At 29.6% G+C, this 20,929-nt stretch overlaps 2 protein-coding genes across 8 annotated transcripts; both read left to right on the top strand.

Moving 5' to 3' along the window:
- Positions 1 to 329: 329 nt before the first annotated feature.
- Positions 330 to 12,432, top strand: LOC117204735 (transmembrane protein 189). Of its 6 annotated transcripts, XM_033442430.1 has the most exons (7): positions 330 to 594; positions 1,358 to 1,938; positions 3,394 to 4,230; positions 5,883 to 6,554; positions 6,993 to 7,204; positions 8,193 to 8,411; positions 8,561 to 12,432. In XM_033442430.1, the coding sequence occupies exons 4-7, from the start codon at positions 6,323 to 6,325 to the stop codon at positions 8,819 to 8,821; spliced, it is 924 nt and encodes a 307-aa protein (XP_033298321.1). In that variant the 5' UTR covers positions 330 to 594; positions 1,358 to 1,938; positions 3,394 to 4,230; positions 5,883 to 6,322; the 3' UTR covers positions 8,822 to 12,432. The 6 variants fall into 6 exon arrangements, with proteins under 6 accessions (XP_033298321.1, XP_033298324.1, XP_033298326.1 ...); XM_033442433.1 differs by lacking the exon at positions 1,358 to 1,938; XM_033442429.1 differs by lacking the exon at positions 330 to 594 and having other exon boundaries at positions 1,278 to 1,938.
- Positions 12,433 to 13,560: 1,128 nt separating this feature from the next.
- LOC117204769 (WD repeat-containing protein 82) lies at positions 13,561 to 19,176 on the top strand. 2 transcript variants are annotated; one of them, XR_004487127.1, is made up of 2 exons: positions 13,561 to 16,047; positions 16,114 to 19,176. XR_004487127.1 is itself a non-coding variant. In XM_033442497.1 (1 exon), the coding sequence occupies exon 1, from the start codon at positions 13,999 to 14,001 to the stop codon at positions 14,944 to 14,946; it is 948 nt and encodes a 315-aa protein (XP_033298388.1). In that variant the 5' UTR covers positions 13,561 to 13,998; the 3' UTR covers positions 14,947 to 19,176. The 2 variants fall into 2 exon arrangements, 1 of the variants encoding a protein (XP_033298388.1); XM_033442497.1 differs by having other exon boundaries at positions 13,561 to 19,176.
- Positions 19,177 to 20,929: the final 1,753 nt, after the last annotated feature.

Here is a 20,929-nt window from a genome sequence, read left to right as displayed (position 1 = left end):
TTCATAGAGATTCTTGGAAGATATTCATGACTTATTAAGGCTGTTAATATTTAAAAAAATTCAAGTCGACTTACATCGACTTGACATACTGTTATATTTATTATAACGTTTACGTACTATAATTAATTAAATTCAAGCGTATTAAATTTTACATCATTTACTAGTATTTTTATATTACGATAAGGATATAATACTATAAAAATGAAATTCACAACCTAATAAAAAAGTACTTCAGTGGAAAATTGGAGTGTATGCAAATACTTCTTGTGACCACTGTATATGTATATGTACTTACAGATATATGTATGTACATTCTACGGATCATAATATCATCTTTTTTGTACTTATGCTTATCATGATTGTATATATCATAGCATACAAGTCTGCGAATAACCGATATGTAGTCAATTAGCAGCAAAAAATATTAACTAGTGGTTTTTCATTGTGACACACATTATACACTGTGCATTGTACCTTGAGAATCTATGTATCATGTCGTCACGGTTATACCCTCGACACGCATAGCCGATTCAGTGTCTTTTGAAGCTAAGGAAAATCTAGACCGATCACACACTGTATTACTAAATTTTAATAGTAAGTTATACGAAGCATAATATCTGAATCATTATTCATAAGGCCATACGAATAGCTTATTGTTTACTGGAAATATTACCATTTTGTAACATAGTAACCATAGCAAATGTTTTATAATATCTTTGCATACTTTGCTAATTGATAAATAGGATATTTCAGATCTAATAAAATTTATTTGGTACAAAATTTAATATATGAAACATTTTATTGTATAATGTTAAAATTTAACTACAATAGGAAACTAATTTTAGATTAGAAGAAAAAATTATTACATGTATAATCATAAATAATGCATAAGTAATGAAAATTAACACAAATTTATGAAGTAAACAAATAAATAAATATTTCTTACAAATTTCTCAATACATATCAAAACATCCAGTCAGACAAAACGCGCGCGTACAAAGAAAAAAGGAAATAAATTTAAAAGTTTGTCGTTCAACGTAATTATAAAGAGTTGAAGGTTAAATTAAGAGGATTAAATTAGATTAACTTATGTAAGAATATCCGATCGTTCGATGTTAATTATACTTACATATAAAATTAACTTCCATAAATGATGGGTATATATAATAATTCTATTTTTTAAGTCTTTAGATCAATTTTAATATCAAATATAAATTATATATAATACAGAAAATATAAAGCAACAATTTTTGCTTTTATAATGATGAATGCTGATAAAATAAAGAAGTATTACATAATTGCAGGAAATCTAACTTCTGTGAAAATTGAACGATGTTACCTTCCTTTTATCTTACAGATTAGTTTCTGGGTACTGATAGCACTTAAATAGCAACTCACCTATACGTTTGCACGCGCACCAATGAAATTGTGTTGTTATCTCATATTCACATTGCGGAGGTCCAATGATTCAACATTTATTGTTAAATCACGTAACGCAAATCACGAATGAATACTATTGAAACGTTTCCGCTATTGACATTCAATACTTAGAAAAAATGAACTTACGTTCATTGCTTCTTTAATAGCATAATAAAACCGATGTGAAAAAAGGGAAACACCTTTTGTTCCTCTATGATTGACAACCGCCCCTTGTGTATACATAACGTGCTTATCACGGTTAAGAATTTATGTCAACCGAAGTTTCGCACTTCTGAGTTTATTTTGGCATTATTGTAACTTGGCAACTAGACTGGTCGTACAAGGCTAAAGGAAGAACTCAACCTCAAACAGATAAATTACAAACAAAATTTTATTAAATATCATAAAATAGTGCAGATTATATTAAAAAAAAAACTAATGGAAAAGAAGTTAAAATTCATGTTAACGACACTGCTTTGTTGTAATGGTCATCTAACTCTTTATATTTAAATTCATTCGGTAAGTACATAAACCAATGTTTTTATATAATTATAGATAGATCGCGAGCTTGATACCTTGTATAAGAAATTGGTTTAATGACGAAAATTAATCGATTGCTTTCGATAGAAAATCGATAATTTCCTATCAAGCTAATATAAAATTTATTTAACAATTTCGATATCGAAAATTGCTATTATAATATGATTGTTATTATACATAATAGTATGTTATCGTCTGTTCTATTATCTATTACGTGATCACGGACCTACATACATCCGTGATATAACTCATGAAAAACTTAGAAGCTAGTCATTCTCGGTCGATTTCCTTTTAAATAAAGTATGAGTATTTCGTGAAACATCATGTGTACCAGTCCCCAAAGGACTTTCAGGTCACATTAGACTTGAAACTTAACAACTTGCTGTCGAAGGTTATGCCTTATAAATTCTTTGTTTTTAACAAATATAATGTACAACACAAATACACAATTATATATATACATATAAGCCTGGTATTATAAGGTTATTAGTATGTGATTATTTATTATAAATTTATTGTTTATATTATAATTGTGATAAATTTTAATTTTCATATAAAGAGAATTTTAAGAGCACGTTACAATTGATATCAAAATTAATAATTGAAAACTTCAGTCGTAATATTGAATTTGTAGATAACCGTGATATTTAAGGATATGCGTAAGAGTTTAACCATTAATATCAACGATTACACACCTAATTGTACAGATTCAAGTTAATTAACAAATATACGACATTTAGTAATGTAAGAATGTGTATGATACACATACACTAATAATCATGACATATTGCATACTTAATCAATGACGTATACATACACCACATGCATTTCTATAGTTCCTAATTTATGTGCGTCTTGCATACTATATTTTAAGTAGTTATAAAGTAAATCTCATAAGCGTGTACAGCTAATGAGTTATAAAACAATACGATAAAGAAAATAATTTTTAAATTCATATTTTTAGTAAGATAAAATTACATATATACCAAAAAGTTAGTAATATTTACATCTTCAATGATGAAAAGCTCAAGAAAAAAGTGTATATATGCATAATAATTAAACCGGGGATTTTTATGCAAAATCCATATTATTAAAAATATAATTAAAAATACAGAAGATCGGTAAGAAATTGTTTTACCTACAGAGTACTATACAAAGTGCTTTGAATATTTTATATATTTTTTCATATTATGTGCATTCTGTGTAATTTCGCACTTTCAAATTTTGTATAAATGCATAAAAATCCACCGTCTAATAGTAATGTAGGATTAACATAATAATACACGTAATAATAAGGTTGCGAGGAATGCAATGACGATTTAATCAAGTAGAACAACGCGTATGCGTATGTATATTCGAAATAACGATGTGAATGAAAATACGAGCGCAACAAATTATCCCACCTCAACTCAACGGAACTCTTCTTATGTCTAGAAGTGGTAACATCAGGGAGGGTAACCGCATGACGGCGCCACGAGAGCGTCGCGACGCGAGCTACGGTCGTCAGGCGGCGCCGGTCGTTCGTCACGAAACGAGGCGGGGTTGCAGGAGAAGTTCTCGTATGAAAGAAGGAAAGAGTCAGAGACAGAGGCAAATCGCGTGACGTGAACTCGAGTAAAAGAGAAAGAATCGAGAAGAATCGGGTGAACAGAACGGTGTAAGGTGTAAGGCATACACTGCGAAACTAGCGCCTCCGTTTGTACGCTTTATTCGTTATTTTCGTACCTTTCGGCTTATGAAAAAGAGAAAACCACGGGTCCCCGGAATTAAATGCCAACTTGTGTCAACGTATATCTCCTCGATTCTTTCGTCAATTACTCCTATCTTTCTTTTCTCTTTACGCACGCACTCTCTCGTTCTTTGCTACCTTCAATTTTACGTCCTTATACTAGTGTTTGTCATTCACGAAAATACACAAACTCCCAAACCTGTTACTACCAGTTCTCTGTGGTGATATCACGGTGTAGCAACAACAAAGTGAGACGAAAAAGAAGAAAAATCTCGTGTATGAAATTTATACATGACTGCATATGAACATCATGCGTGTTTTCTTTACATATGTACGTGTTATATCGTTACGAGGTACGATAGTGTCTCGTCGTAGGTCTCTTGTGACCCTATCAGTGACTAATTGAGCGTGCAAATTCAGCAACTTTATGGCTGGACAATGAGTCGACCAAGATAACAACCGCATACAGAAACATCAAGGAATTCTCTAAATTCTGCGAGGATTCTCTATCGCTGTCTCTGTTCTTATCGGCTCTCTTATGGGTATGCTCTACCTGATGTTTATTTCCATTCGAAATTTCATTTTACCATGAATTTCAATGTTTCATTTTGAAACTTTGAATTATGATATTATCTGTCGATGTTTGCTTGTATATTATTTAGTGTTACCTACACCTTTAATTACAAATACACGTGTCGTGCGCGTGTAGTGTACGCATAGAGCGCAAATCTATCGTGTGCGTAACCATGCACGCCGGTTTAGAATATCGTGTGTGCAAAATTTCTAAGAAATGAATGAACAAGATATTAAATTTCATGTTTGCAAAAATATATACAACAGAGTATATAACAATTTGTTTATTATAATTTATAATGCAATGTTAAATTCAATTTTGTTAAAATATCGCGGCTCATAAATGTTGTTAGTTTTGAACGAGTGTATATGCAAAATATTTATTCATTCGAAATTTTATATGATCGAACTGTCAAATTTTTACTTGTATATACGTAAACACAGACGATTAACTAATTAAGAGATGACATATTATTTATTAGAAAGACACTTTAACTGAATTTATTAGTCAATTAATTTTTTATAATTCATTTTTGTCCTAGATGTTCAATTTTTCGAATTTCTAAATTTTCTATATGTATGGGTATAAGATAAGATAAATTAATAATGTCACATGACACAAAGTAGCTCTTGAATTATTTCGATTAGTCGGTACACGCATATTAAAAATGTGACTAAAAGTGGACTCGATACATTATCAAAATTATTTTTTAAGTTCGTGTAAAAGCGAAATTAACCTACTTTGCGGATTATATTGTTGTTATTCCACAGCTTAGATATTTATAAATTGTTATCTTCATTTTTCTTGAAAGATAACGCGTGATAGCATTTATTGCAACAAATATTGTAATTAAACGCTTTAAATTTTTTCGATGAAACGATATCTTTGAAGAAATATTTATATTAATATAATTAAACGATTGATGGATATTTATTATAAGCATAAAATAATACAACAATTGTTATAATTCACTTGCATTAATAAAATGAAGAAGATTATTATAAATGTTGTTTGAGCAATTATTAGATTTTTCAGAAATTACTTTAATCGATATTATTACTGTTAATTTCTTAGTAATATCTTATTTAAAAAACAAATATAAAATCATTGAATTAAAGTAATTCACAATTATGGTAATAAGTTAAGTCGAAAATGTTCAATACAATAAGTTTTGTAGCTTGTTATTATGTTACAATATTTCTTTTGTGAATTATTATTATTATTGAAGCCTTCCCAAGCATCTTAGTTGTCAGGTAGTATACCGATAAAGATATGTGAAATTAGATATAAAAAACGTTATCCGGTGAGGAAAGTTCGATATTTGCGGTTGTTGCTTTCAATACTTTATCATAAAATGTTCGTTTTGATTGTTCAAATTGTCATTGAAATGAAAAATTTTCGCATGTTAAGATAATCATATTGGTAAAATATCATACATTAAATACGTAATTTTTAGTACGTTTTATTGTATTTTTATTAATAATCGAGCATAATATAAAGTTTATATTAGAAAATATTTCCATGAATTAAAATCATATGCAATCTTTTTTTTTAATTATGTATATCAGAATAAAAATTATTTATTGTAATAATAATTGTTATTTTGTGTGTTTCTCATAGTACAAATTTCGTCGAATGAGGCTTCAGATCCAAAGAATCCAGAACGAAATTAGGAGAAACGTAGAGCAACAACAAAGCTGTAAATCCAACATATAAATGGTATAATGACCGCAGTAGAGAAAATTGTACAAGAATCAGATGGATCAAACAATAGATGATGAGAAATTACATCAAATAATGCGTAACACGTTATGGCAGTTTCTGCATACAAAATTCAAAAGATCGTCCATATTTTGTAAGAACCCACTCGATAGAGTATAAATCCTTTATACGAATATATAGAAACGCATCGCTGCCTTTTGAGTAACCGATTCAAAGAGACATCGCAATGTCGAAAAACGCGCAACCGTTACGAAGCAAAACCGACTCATAAAAAGAAAAAAAGACACGTTAGGATTTGCATTATTCAAGGAATATTCAAGATAATTACGATATTAAGTATGGATGAGATAAAGGTAGCAAACTTGGGCCAAGCGGCATCAGCCGCGTGCTCGATGGCTACGAATTTCTTGGCGCCAGTGAAAACCGAACGGCAGATCTACGAGAATTCGATGCTCGAGGACGATCCCAATGCCAATTCGGTGGTCTCAACTTCACAAGAGGACAGAACTGTACCAAGATGGGGTCCTAATCACAAGGGTGCTCAAGAATTAGCAAATCTTTATAGTACTGGTAATAATTTTAATAATTAATTTTTTCCTACGTAAACATTTTCAGCGATACTTCGATATTTATTAATATTTAAAACAATTTTGAATATATGTTATGTATAAAAATACATTCGGTGGATTCATTTAATAATTTCATTATATTTAATATCAAATCTTGGAAAAGTATACATTAGCGGCACGTGTAAATACATTATATGTTTTCTGATTTTAATACTTGCCAAAATACTAACTATATATCGGTCGCACCTTGGAATTCTCGAGTGTGAACTAAAATAAAGGGCAATCTAACAATACATATCTTTGTATCTATACAATAATTATAAAATCATTATTATGATACCACTCTCTATGTAAAGATTTTTTACATTTTGTAGTTAAAATAGTACACTGTCGAAATTTCGGTGATTAACGATGATTGATGATAATGTTTTTATTGCAGGGAAAAGAACGCAAGAGTGCATTTGTGTAGGCATCTGCATTACTCTCATCGTAGTTAATTCGATATTTATCCTTGTCAGATTACGATTAGAAAATTTGAGCTCGATAGCGATAGCAGCATTTTGTGGCATCGTTACGGCAGATTTTGGATCTGGATTAGTACATTGGGCTGCTGACACATGGGGCTCTGTGGAGCTTCCAGTTCTTGGAAAGGTAAATTGCAGACAACTGTTGCACAAAATATACTTATTTACACGTTTAAGATTAATGTTTTCGTTGAACAATGAAAGTTATTAATAGATCATATCTATATATATTTATATATATATATGCATTTAAAAAATTGTTATATATATATCGGATCACGATTCGAATTTTGGGCGCGCGACGACTCTTCATGTGGACTAGCCATCGTTTCACAAAGCCGAGATTTTATTTACACGTATATACAGGTCTATCACTAAGCTTAACAAATAATAAGTACAACTAATAATAAGTCTAACAAACACTAAGCCTAATGAATAATACGATCTACGAATAATTAAATTAAATAATACTATTAGCAATGTTTGAGTTCAAACGAATCCACGGTCACCGGGATAACTCTTTACTAAGCGAAACTAACTTAGACGCAAATGCGATCGTCGAAAATGCTCGATGTATCACTCTCCAAGGCAATCGCAAGAATGCCAGCCTCGTGGAGATTTTTCTCCCTGTACGATTGCATTTTGTTTTCTATACCCGTTTGGAAGCATCGAGAAGGTTCCAAACGCCGTTGCTAGGCACACTCGTTGGAAGCATCGAGAAAGTTCCAAACGCCGTTGCTAGGCAGTTTCTGCCTGGAGTTTTGATTACTAATACAATGTATGTCCCATTGCATCGGCACCTCCGAGGCAACATCACACGTGGCTAGGCCCGCTCTCGAGGCCGCATGCCGCCACAACCACATTTCTCGGAAAACACATACAACCACTCCAGACCTCCGTTAGATAAAACATCCATCCCGTGACCGTGGCTACGTTCAGCGACCGATTGTCACCTAGAACCCAATCTCGCTTATTACAAATCTTAAGCAATTACAACTATAATAAAATCTAGGCTAAGGTACTAGAGGATGTTCCCAAAATTTCCAAGGAAAGGCTTCGGCTTTCCTTTCATCTCCGACATATAAATATATATATGTATATATGTGTACTTCCAGAATTTTTTAAGACCATTTCGAGAGCACCACATTGATCCAACTAGCATAACAAGGCATGATTTTATAGAAACTAATGGTGACAATTTCATGGTCACAATTCCATTCCTTTACAAATTAACATGGGATTTCTTAACTCTCCCAGAATCAGAGATACAACAAAAATTTGTTTGGACCTGTTATTGGTTTCTACTTGCAATTTTTGTGGCAATGACTAATCAGGTAATTGAATATAATTTGTCGATATATATATCAGATAACTTCTTATATTTAAGAAACAAAGTACAAATTTTATATAAACTTCTTCAATTCTATCAAATTTAGTATTACCAGAGTGACATAGTAGCAATAACATAAAAGACTTTTTCCAGATACATAAATGGTCACATACATATTTTGGATTACCTTCTTGGGTTGTTTGGTTACAAGAACATAGAATTATATTGCCTAGAAAACATCATCGTGTGCATCATGTTGCGCCACATGAAACTTATTTCTGTATTACTACTGGATGGTTAAATTGGCCATTAGAACAACTTCGGTTTTGGTATATTCTAGAAACTGTAATCGAAAAAGCTACTGGCTGTAAACCTAGGGCGGATGATTTGAAATGGGCACAAAAACGATCTTGAGAATTAATGTATTTTATTGTTTTATGCATTTTCACGGATAAAAAAAAAATTTAACAAAAGATGAAATTTTCCATGAACTTTGACTTCATGAAAAAATATAGAGAAAAATTTTGAATAGAACATGCTGAAAGGAAACTTAAATCTATACTGTATTTTTTTTTCTTATATTTAGCACTACGAGGCCTTTCCTACAAAATAGATAGCGTGATTAAAGACACTTAGTATTACTTAAATATGCTTTTGAAGTTTACACATTTATAATATATATAAACGCAATAATATAAATATATATGTATATACATTACGCAAGAGAAATGTGAGTATGAAATCATGTTTGTGTAAGTATAAATTATGAATTAACAATTGGCCTGATGAATTAAGCAATTCGTACTTTTATGCACCGCACAATCATTACATAAATAGCACAAATTTGAAGCAAAGAGTATTAATTTAACATTTTATATAATAATTTATAAAGTATTAAGACTATAATCACAAAATACTGCAGTACATTGTGAATGAGAAGTGTCGTGTACTATATTTAAATTTTAAACACAATGTCCAGTGGCTATGAAATGAAACTGAGTGTTAAAAATAAAATGCATTGATATACACATGTATGTAAGTATACGTGTGTATATATATGCATACTATATATATTTGTATACATGTATACGTATTTATGAATTAATTTAAAATTGTCGCTTACATTTGTTCGCGCATAAATCTAAACAGTGCAATTTTAAAGGAAAGATATAATTTAAATTAATTAATATGCTAATTTATAATAGCCTAAACTGCTGTTTAAGTACAATCAATTTCCCTGAACCCCAGAAAATTTTTGAACTACTAAAATTTAATAAAAGGTATTGATATATAAAAACTTATTGCTAAAAATGAATATTGTCAATTTAACTATTATCTATCTACGTAAATAATTTAATATCTTTTGTGTTTAAAAGGAAAACAAATTAGCTATTGTTCATTAATAAATCTATATACATTTTTTTATATATTACATTGTGTTCATAATCATTCAAATCAGCAATTTGATTTTAATCTTGATTTAAAAAGTTCGTCTACAATGTACACAGTCTGAGCTAAGATTTACTTAACAATATTATGAAACAATATATAAATAGTATAAAAGAAATACAGCATTGTTTATAAATTGAATGACGTCTTTGTTTAGTATAAAAATGATACTTTTTTTTATCAATTATATTTCTTAGCTCGTGACAAATAATTCAACAGACATAAAAATTGTAAGGTGCTAAATATAAGTACAAGTTTTAGGTTCAGGGACCAATAAAAGAGTTAATTGCTCTTTGCAGCAGTTTTCTAAATTGGTTTGACTTGGATAGAGTATACTGATACTTAAGTAGTATGAGAAATTTGTGGAATCTTCATAAATAAATATTATTAAAATTACGATAATTACCTTGATTTTTATATACAATTTTTCATTGACTACTATTTTGAATGGCTTGTAACTTTCAGTATACTTTATGCAGAGCTTGACCATGATGTATGTTCCTTACAAGCAAATCATTAGTAATGTCTTTTAAAGAAAATGATATTAGAGGACATTACGTTTATTATAAATATCGTACTTGTTATTGTTGTTGTTATTGTTATAGAAAAAAAGAAGTATAAACTTTTAACAAACTTGTCAAATAGCAATGCGTGCCAGAACTGATGCTTCTTTTAAAATATAGATCTATTTAATAGTTACCTAATAACAACACAAAGCAAAATGAAACACAAAAATTATATTTTTGGCTAATAACTTAATTTTCTATGCAATATATATTTATGTCATTACTATTACTGCAAACTTTAATTACCTTTTGCGATATATACTTTTTTAAAGATAAATTTTGAAATATGAGAATAGAACTGTACATTGTGTCGTCCATTTATGAAAATGTGAGAAAATGAAAAAATGGAGATTCATTATTTTACCATGAATGATTTGAGCGTTTAGTTATGTGTACCACTTGAATGTTAATTTGGAATTACAACTCACCATTCATCACAACGAAAAAAGAAAGACTATTGAACATAAAACGTTATATATAAAGGCAGCATAGATGTATAATAGTTACATAACTATTTTATTAATTTAATGATCGATATCGCAACACGAAATATTTTGATTAAAATAAAGTGTCTCGTTTTCACATTCCATAAGTCTAATTCTGTGAACATATTTATTGCATCAATATTCAGTGAATTGAATATGTAGATATTTATTTACATTATATTTAATAACAATACCAAAAAATTAATGTTAATTTATGAAATAGTTCATTTGAACAATTCCTACATAGATTTATACAATTTTAATAACAGTCAATATACGATCAGCCTTATAACATAAAAACAAAAAATATTTTATTGAGAAATAATCTTAACTTTAATATTTTGAGGCTACATTCACTTTAGAAGTTAGTCTCTATTTTAAACAGTACATAGTACATAAGAAATTTACGCAAAATAAACTGAATTGAACGCTATAATAAATTTAAATACATTGTAAGAACTACTAGTATTAGTAATTTTGACTTTTCAGCAGCATATTTAGATGTAAATATATATTATTAAGCTTAAATTTATAAAAGAGAAATATATAACGCATAGTTCAAACGAAAAATGAAATAAAGGCTGTAAATATATTGAATTTGATACATAGAGAACATTTATATCTAATTCTAATTGCAAAAATGCACATACCTATTTTCATATGATTATAAATTGAACACTTTTAATGGAATTACATTGTATCATTATTAAACACAATCTTTCACATTCAGTTTTATAATATTTTTAATAACTGATTTTTCAAGGAAGAAATAACAAAATGTAATTTCAACAAATATGCGTACATACATTCTGTTTTCCTCGATTTGGTGTAATAAAACTGCATTTAAAATTTGTTATACATATTAAAAATACACCATGCAATAGACTAAAACTGTTCTATTAATTTTTACGAATTACAATTGAATTATAAAAATACAAAAAGCAAATTATTACTCTTAATTTTTTATATTTTTCGAAAAGCTGCTTCGCGATAAACAGAAATGTATGTATGTGTATATCTGTAATATATATTCTGATATTGCAAATGTACATGAAATGCAATCAAAATAATAGAGCATCCAAAATTTCAAAAATATGCTTATATGCAGTTTTCTGGCTACAGTAACATGTATAAGTAGCGACTGAAACTGGAATTTGCATTTGCCTTATCTGCATGTGTTTAGTTAAAAAATTTTCTCTTAGATGGTAAATAAATAAATGAGGATAACATTAACAATGTATGAAGTTCATAATCAACTATAAAAAAACAAGCCTTACATAAGCTAGAAATAGCACTGTTCCATCATTAATATATAATGGTGTCTCTGAAAATGTCAAAGTGATAGTTCAGTAACTTTACAAAAACCTGAATTAATATTTTGTACTAATGTTGTAAAGAAAAGAACATGCATCTTGTTTGATTATGACTTTGCAACGTTAGAATTTTTCATCTTTATGCTGTTATTAAAGTGTAAACATAAAGGAGAATATTATTAGAATGATATTAAAGAATGTGACTCTCTAATTACATTAGAATAAACATTATCTTGTGATAATAAAAATTTTATATGTTTATAAATTATATAACAAAACTGCACTCTAGGATTTAAATATTCATTGATGTCTGATAAACTTTTTAAATACCAATATATTGTATTACAAAATTTTATCCTGCAGAAAGAAGCAAATAATTGCTTAATAAATAACAAAATATTCATATATATTTGTGTCTTGCTGTCATTTTATATTTTTATTTCAGTGATACATCTTTTTCCAATTAATTAGTAAGTTTTTAACAATAAATTATATCTAATAAACATTTCAAAATTTATGCAAGTGTACCAATCCTAAATGATATATTACACATTTAATATTTGGCATACATCTTATCAATAAAAATTTACTTTGAGAAATAACAAAAAGTTATTCAAAAATATGTAAAAACAAATATAAAAATAATTTATAAAAATGCTTAATTAATATTTTATTTTTATAAATGAAACACAATTATTGGATTCTAATTGTGAATTATTACATCCTATATAAAGTTAGTTATTTAGATTATAATTACAAATTGAAGGATAGAAATTAAATTGCTTTAATAAATATTTTTTGCATACTTATTATAATATTTTATTAAGTAATTCATATACATAATACTATACCATAACTAAGATAAAATATAATTAGACAATGAATTTTTATACATTTTTTGTAAAGCTAATTAAACAAATGAAATCTCAGTAGAAATTTATTTCTTCTACTGAATATCATAATAAGTTCTACACTTCGGATATTTTGTATATTTTTTGCATAATATGTGCAATATTTGCATTTTTGCAATTTTAAATTTCCTATAAATGCATAAAAATTCATTGTCTAAATATAACATCTCACATCCAGTACATAATAAAAAAAAGACGACTGAGAAAGATATTAATTTCACATTATCGTGATAACAAATTTAATCAGTTAAATAACATTTCTCATAACTACTACTTGAGGGAAAAAGTTTTAATTTAGCAATTAGGGATTTAAATAAATTTCAAATTCTCTGTTCCTTCTGATAAAACAGTTTCTTAGGAGGCGGGCATTACATCGACGTCAACGCAGATCGATAGCTTTACTCACGGTATGAATCTACAGTATCTTGAGAACAGTTCACGGTAATTCGTCATCCATTTCTCTAAACAGTTGGCAGAATTTGTGCGTGCTGTGTGCGCTAGTCTGCCGACGGCGTCCGTTCGTAGGAAAGAGAGGAGACATTGGAAGGAGCCCTTTTGTCAAATTAAAGGAAATCAAGTTCGGATTGAGAAGTAACTCTGATAGTCGGGTAAAAGAGAAATCAAGAAAGTCCGGAGGTTAACAAGGTGATAGTTGAGCTGCGTTTTGGATTCTTTGACCTCTTGAACTCCCCGCGAGTTTTTTCTTCCCGCGAGGTGAATAACAGTGGTACATAGACAAACCCCTGACCCCTCCGCTGAAGCTTCGCGCTTCGGCGCCTAGACTATATTAGAAGAAAGGAAAAAGAAATTGCGGAAGCGGGGAGGTTAAGAGGACGGCACGAAAGGGAGAACGCGCCGTCCATCACCATGAAGCTCGTTGACCACGTGGTGAGGAGCTTCAAGGTGGCCAAAGTTTTCCGTGAAAATTCCGATCGCATAAATAGCATCGATTTTTCACCAAACGGGGATACTTTGATCTCCTGCTCGGAAGATGACCAGATCGTGATATATGACTGTGAGAAAGGCACTCAGGTGCGTACAGTCAATTCCAAGAAATATGGTGTAGATTTAATCCATTTCACCCATGCAAAGAATACTGCGATACACAGCAGTACAAAAATTGATGACACCATCCGTTATCTAAGCTTGCATGATAATAAGTATATCAGATATTTCCCAGGTCATAGCAAGAAAGTTGTATCATTATGTATCAGCCCTATAGAAGATACATTTCTTTCTGGATCTTTAGATAAATCATTAAGACTATGGGACTTACGTTCTCCTAATTGTCATGGTGTTATGAATGTTTCGGGACGTCCAGTTGCTGCATATGATCCAGAGGGTCTGATTTTCGCAGCGGGTGTCAATTCAGAGTTCTTGAAGCTGTATGATCTACGCAGTTTCGACAAAGGGCCATTTGTTACATTTAAATTATCTCAAGAGAAGGAATGTGATTGGACAGGACTAAAGTTTAGTAGAGATGGTAAAACCATTTTGATCTCTACAAATGGCAGCACAATCCGTTTGATTGATGCCTTTCATGGTACTCCGCTACAAACATTTGCTGGTTATTTGAACAACAAAGGAATTGCAATTGAAGCCAGCTTTAGTCCTGATTCACAGTTTGTATTTAGTGGATCCACAGATGGAAGAGTGCATGTATGGAATGCTGAAACTGGATACAAAGTTTGTGTGCTTAATGGAGATCACCCTGCACCAGTTCAGTGTATTCAATTTAATCCTAAGTATATGATGTTAGCATCTGCCTGTACCAATATGGCATTTTGGTTGCCTACTATTGACGAAAATGCATAAAATCAATGCATCAAATACTGGGCAATGCTTGCTAGAATTTACCTAATTTTGTGCAAGAAGGAACTGAAAATGACATCGGTTCAAGGAGGGAATAACAATAATTCTTGGGTATTTCAAATGAGCAGAAATTGCATTTACATTATGTACAAGGTTAACTAACCGACGTATGAGACGCCGGTGCTGGAACAAACCCAAGCAGCAGAAAAAATGGCTACAATATCCAGGAAATTGGCCCGCTTGGCTCATTGGCTTGCTTTGAGTATGTCATGCATGGTTTATGTATTTTGCCATTTTCATCTTCATCGTCATATACTCTGTGGCGCGATGAACGTGACCATCATAATACCTTGCCAATATTTAAAAATCGTGATACACCATCACTTCTCTTATTTCTCAAAGTATGCTACAAATATTGCTAGTATTTGGATATGTCATCTTGTGTACATAATTCCTTCTTGTGTACCTGTGTGTAGTAACGATACAGAATTATCTATACCATACAGACATCTGAACAGTTTGACCATACTTTGGCAAAACCAATAACTTCAATAATTATTTTGATTCACTGCACTAAAAAAGAAATTAACATATATTATATTACCAATAGAATATATTTGTATAGATTTTTTAATTGAAACATTTTGATGTTATTCACTTGACATAAGTTTGTACAGCACAAAAAAAGAAAAAAGAATAGTTCTTTTATTAATACTTCGAAAACAAATCGAATTCTATATCTACTATATGAAATTTTACATTTTATTCTATGATACATAATTGGTTGATGAAAAGAAGAATTGTAGTCGCTGATATCGCGCATGGAGAAATTGTTGTAATCATATTGCATTAACACATATCTCAACAAATTGATTCATTAATTAAATTTGCTAGTGGCCGTCCGAAATCAGGGATATTTTTCGTAATCTCATTATGAACGGGCGTTCACTTGAAATTCAATGATTATACGACCTCGTTGCGCGCAAGAACGATAGGATATCGAGCTTATTTATTATGCGCAATAAACATGTGAAATGTCTTAAATAGACACTTCATTGACGGCAGTAAAGTATCTCGTGTTTCTACTACTTCCATGCGATAAAGGTATAATAATTCTGAAAGTATACTGCCAACGTTGGCACTTATGTTATTGTATATGTATTATTCTAGATATGGTATCATTTTTAATCTACATGCGTGGAACCGGCGGGCCGGGTGAGAAAACATTCGATGATGGTAGGAAGTGCAGTTAAGTCTAATCATTTTCACACAGTAGTTCGGTAAATTTTAATGTTTACATGTATGCGATAAAGCATTTTACTATAAGACAACAGGTGCATTGGAATGAACAGGCAGCATTTTATTACAAATTAAAAAAGAGAAAAAGATATAAAAAAGAAAAAAAAAAAGTTCGACAATCCATCCTTTTAATATGATATAATTGTAGTTAAATGGCTGTTTCGTTTCATTCTATACGTATATAAGTCCATACTTAATAAATTATCGAAATTGTATTGTTTGCTTAGGATAAAAAACTGAAGATATCGCGAAAACCGCGTCGAAAAGAATATCACACAAAATTGTATGACTTGTACTACATATTTACAACACTGCTCGTGCACATTCTGTCTGTTCGATTATATAGCCCTGCCTTCATCATACGTGTATATATCATTATATCCACAGTGTCCTCTAGAATTTCTAGATGTTTTCCTTAACATACCTTATGCAAGAGTAGATGATTGTATTATTCTATACGAAAAAAACGCATACGTATGTGTAACATGTATGATTGTGTTGCATATTTGCGTATTGTCTATTGATTCTACAACAGTGTATGAGTGCGTGTACGAATGTCTCTTTGTGTGTAATGTGTTCGCTTGTATATCTTCGAGGTCGGCGAGCTCTTGAATGCATTACTTGTGCGCCAATGCACGAGAGTTCGCCACATCTTGTAAAATAGTATTTTTCTAAGTGGCGAAACAGTGTACGCAAAGATTGCGGTCTACGTCGAACATGCGAAAATGAAGAAATACGATTGTTATTTAAAAACGTGTATTGTACGTAATTAACAAAAAAGAAGACGAATATACGCCGAATTTAACGAATCAGATCGAAGCAAAGATTTCATATGGCACCCGAAAGATAGACTCGAAGAAATCAAATCGTTTTGAAAGTACCATGATCGATCCACGTATATAGATTAAAATACTTTCATACTGCCAAATATAATTGAATAAATTCAAGCCCATGCCAAGAATAATCTCGAATACGAATTTCTGTAAATCGTTTAACATGCGAAACACTGTGTTCCCAAACGGAAAAAGCGACAACTTGTATATATTCTGGCAAGTTAACGACGGAACATTATCTAATCGATAAATTTACGTTCTTCCGTGAGCGGAGACGCGGAAATTGATCATTGATCGATTAGATTTTTCAGTGGTTATAAGTCCACTTCAATTTGTTTCCACGTTTAAAGCGTCAGTCAGGGGCATAAATAAACAATTCTTTTTTCCTGAGATTGTACAAATCCTCGTAGAGTTGTATATATAAAAACAAAATAATATGATATTTTTTTTATAAACATCAGTCTTCATTTAGTGATTGTATATTTACATTTTATTGTCCACAACGGGGATACACAATCTATAAAAAAGAAGGTAATATTGTACGAGCCAAGAACTTTTTATTGTTAAATCATTTAGTTTAATTTTTGTCATATTTAACTATTTGAATGAAGCAAAAGAAATATTATTTCTAAACTATACAATATCACTCATTTACGCCTCTGTCATGACCATCGATTTATGCAGCCACTTAACATAGGGATTTAGAACTGAATTAAGATTAGGTGTATATTGTGTCAATCGAATGAATTTTAACAATTATGAGAACGTTTTATTAAAATGCACTTAAAAAAAGAAAGACGCAAAAGTAAACAAAAGATACTAAATGTGATGATTCACTGAAGTAATTAATCTATGTTCAATTATTCTATATATTTAGAAACATTTATTTTGAAACGTTCTAGTTTTTTAGAGATTTCTAAGTTCCTACGTTAAGTTTTGGTAATGGGATAACAGTCGACATGCGTGTTTTGTAGATGAAATGTAGTCATATTCGTACTAATTTTTAATTGAATTTTACGTTATTCTGCGTAAGAGTTAAGCCGATTAATTAACACGTTATGCGTAATAGTGCATTATAGATTCTTAGAGAACTAGGAACATACGAAAACAAACGTGTTGTCATTATAAAATGGAAATTTCAGTTATGAGACTGCATCTTCTTCCATTGATGAGTTAAAATATGCACACCTTTAACACTTACATTTTAGCAGGAAATTAACTTTGGAAACTTTCTTTTTTTTTTATATCGTTCTGAAACATTTAAACGATTTATGATATTGAATTATTCTTGAATACTTGGAACATGTATTGTGCATAGTAAATATGAAGAGATATTTTAGTATATTAAAAGAGAAAATCTTTTTACTTCCATATTATATGAAAATTGCAATAAAAATTGAAATAAGAATTCATTTTCTGTAAAGAAAGAAACAAAATGTTTTGTGATCGCATTTACCTATGTTCCAGTTCGCTAAGTCGAAACGACAATTAACACAGAATGATGAAATTTTCTTTCACTTTAAATATAACAGCATATCAGCGTGTTTATTAGGGAATTTTTATTGAACGAACATATTTTTAAGCGTAATTCATGAAAAAGAATCTTTGATGACAATGTTCAATTTATATATAACATTTACTGCGCAGATAAAAGATTTTTTTTTTTTTAATCAATTTAAATAGAACGCGTGAAAGTTTCCTAAGAAAAACAAATTCTAATAAAACACTTTTTTTGTACATTAAAATTTGGTCTTATCATTTTATTTCTATGCTGATTTCTATTAACCGTTTTTAGAAACATAAATAAACCCTAACATAGAAAAACATAATTTCACATTTCTGTTGTATGTATACTTTGTATATTGTTTTATTGCTGGCTGATCATGTCTATGTTACTTTGCAAAATCGTTAACAGTATGGTAATGTTTAATAGCAATTTTAATCGCTAAAATTACGTAACACGTATGTTAATGTAACATAATTACATCTCTACAGTAAAATCGATAGAATTTTTAGTAATTAAAGCTGTGCAAATATTGCTTAATATGGTATACGTGTAATTCCCTTTTTCATGCAATAAATTTATCACTTATGATATATAGCTGTTGATTATACATTTTGTTCAGACATAGTAAATATAAAGATGAGCTATTAATTTTTATACTTTTGAGTGCAGCATCAATCATATTTTTTGTTATGCTAAAATTATTTTCATTATGTTTCGTGATACTATTATTTCTTCGCAATATTTATAACAATATAAAAATGCGATATAAACGGGTGTATTATGATTTACAGTAATCGCAACATTCATAGATATTGTAAATTATAAGGCAGATTCTTATGAAATAAATTTAAATAAAATGGATAATACTTTGGAATTGAATTTTATTCTACTTAAAATAAAATTGTGTTTTTAAACATTTTTGTACAAAATTGATGTTATAAAGTAATATATGAATACTTTTCATTGTCACATTATATTATATTATATAAACAGATTTTTCATATAGTACGATGATTATTATAAAGTATATAAAAATATCAGACATATTGTATAAAATATACACAAATTATTGAAAAGAATTTTTTAAAGATAACATAACAAGCTGACCTTTTAGAATTAATTTTACGTTATAGTAAAAAATACAAAAAGTTTTATTTGTCTATTGTCTGTATATGACAAAATCTTTTTATTTCCCCAAAAGTACTCTTGATATTAAATCTTGCTTCATCGTTTTTCATAGTTTTGATATTACGGATTAAACATATTAAACGATCCAATCTTGAGAAGTTTCTTAATATCTTTTTACTATAATTCAATGTTATTGGGTATTGCTGATATTTAAGTTAAAAATAAAATACCTATAGCAATTCCACCATGAAGTGGGATAACAGATTCTAAATATTTCATCTATATAATAAATAATTCATATTCAAATAATTCATTTATATTTAGCATTTAAAATATTTCTATTTGTAATTTTGATTCGTGAATTCATATTGATTCTCCTGTAGTCTCAAAACCATTCATAACCAAATCATAATGTAATTCTTTAACCTATAAAGGAACAAATAAGTATTTCACTTATTAAAATAAGTATATAGGTATATATAAGTACTAAGCTCGTTAATTAATTAACAAGAATACCTTCTTGATAAGACAGTGGATAGTGGATAGTCGATTTAAGAAAGTGAATTCTTTATAAGATATTGCATATCATCTGGATGAGGTTGTATGAATAGATGATGCATGGTTTCTAATGATTAATGTTTATCAGTATTGAACAAAAATAAAGGAAATTCGGTGGTCCATAATAATACATTCCTTATACGAATTTTTTGATTTTTACTTTATAAGAAATTTGTAAATTCAAGATGTACTCTTCCTAATGATATCTACTGTAATTTAAATTTGATGTTAATATATATAATTGTTTAATGTTAATATATATATATTTAAATTAATGAATGTTGGAAACATAATAAATTAATATGTATTTACCATGCGAATCTTTTCTCCACAAGTTAAAAACAGAACATTTCCTTATTTTAAATTTAATTCTTGTTGTACACTTCCTTCAATATTTGTTATTAAAAGTAATTTGTTAAGTATCTTTGGTAGATGAATTTGTTATGTTTGGAATTTTTAAGGATTTTTCTTCTATTTCATATCTCCCATGCAGTTCCCATGCATTCATTCCCTTGATTCTCTGGTCTTTTTAATGCTTTACTTTCTATGCTCAATTTACTTTCGAATCAATTTCTTAGCCATCTCTTGTAAGTCTTTTCTCTAAGATAAAAAATACCTATTTTTATTTTGTAGCCCTCGTGTTCTGGTATAATGAACTGAT

The sequence above is a fragment of the Bombus bifarius genome, unplaced genomic scaffold (genome assembly GCF_011952205.1).
Source record: "Bombus bifarius isolate JDL3187 unplaced genomic scaffold, Bbif_JDL3187 scf7180000007979, whole genome shotgun sequence".
Taxonomy (NCBI): Eukaryota; Metazoa; Arthropoda; class Insecta; order Hymenoptera; family Apidae; genus Bombus; species Bombus bifarius.
The sequence above is the reverse complement of the archived record's forward strand: the minus strand, read 5'-3'. Positions and strand labels throughout refer to the sequence as shown.

What these genes read in the sequence shown, in the direction of transcription:
- LOC117204735 (XM_033442435.1), top strand. Translation starts at nt 6,323, where the DNA reads ATGGATGAGATAAAGGTAGCAAACTTGGGCCAAGCGGCATCAGCCGCG. An exon ending in AGCTTCCAGTTCTTGGAAAG is followed by an intron (nt 7,205 to 8,192) that starts GTAAATTGCAGA and finishes GTGTACTTCCAG; the next exon opens with AATTTTTTAAGACCATTTCG. An exon ending in TTGTGGCAATGACTAATCAG is followed by an intron (nt 8,412 to 8,560) that starts GTAATTGAATAT and finishes GACTTTTTCCAG; the next exon opens with ATACATAAATGGTCACATAC.
- LOC117204769 (XM_033442497.1), top strand. Translation starts at nt 13,999, where the DNA reads ATGAAGCTCGTTGACCACGTGGTGAGGAGCTTCAAGGTGGCCAAAGTT.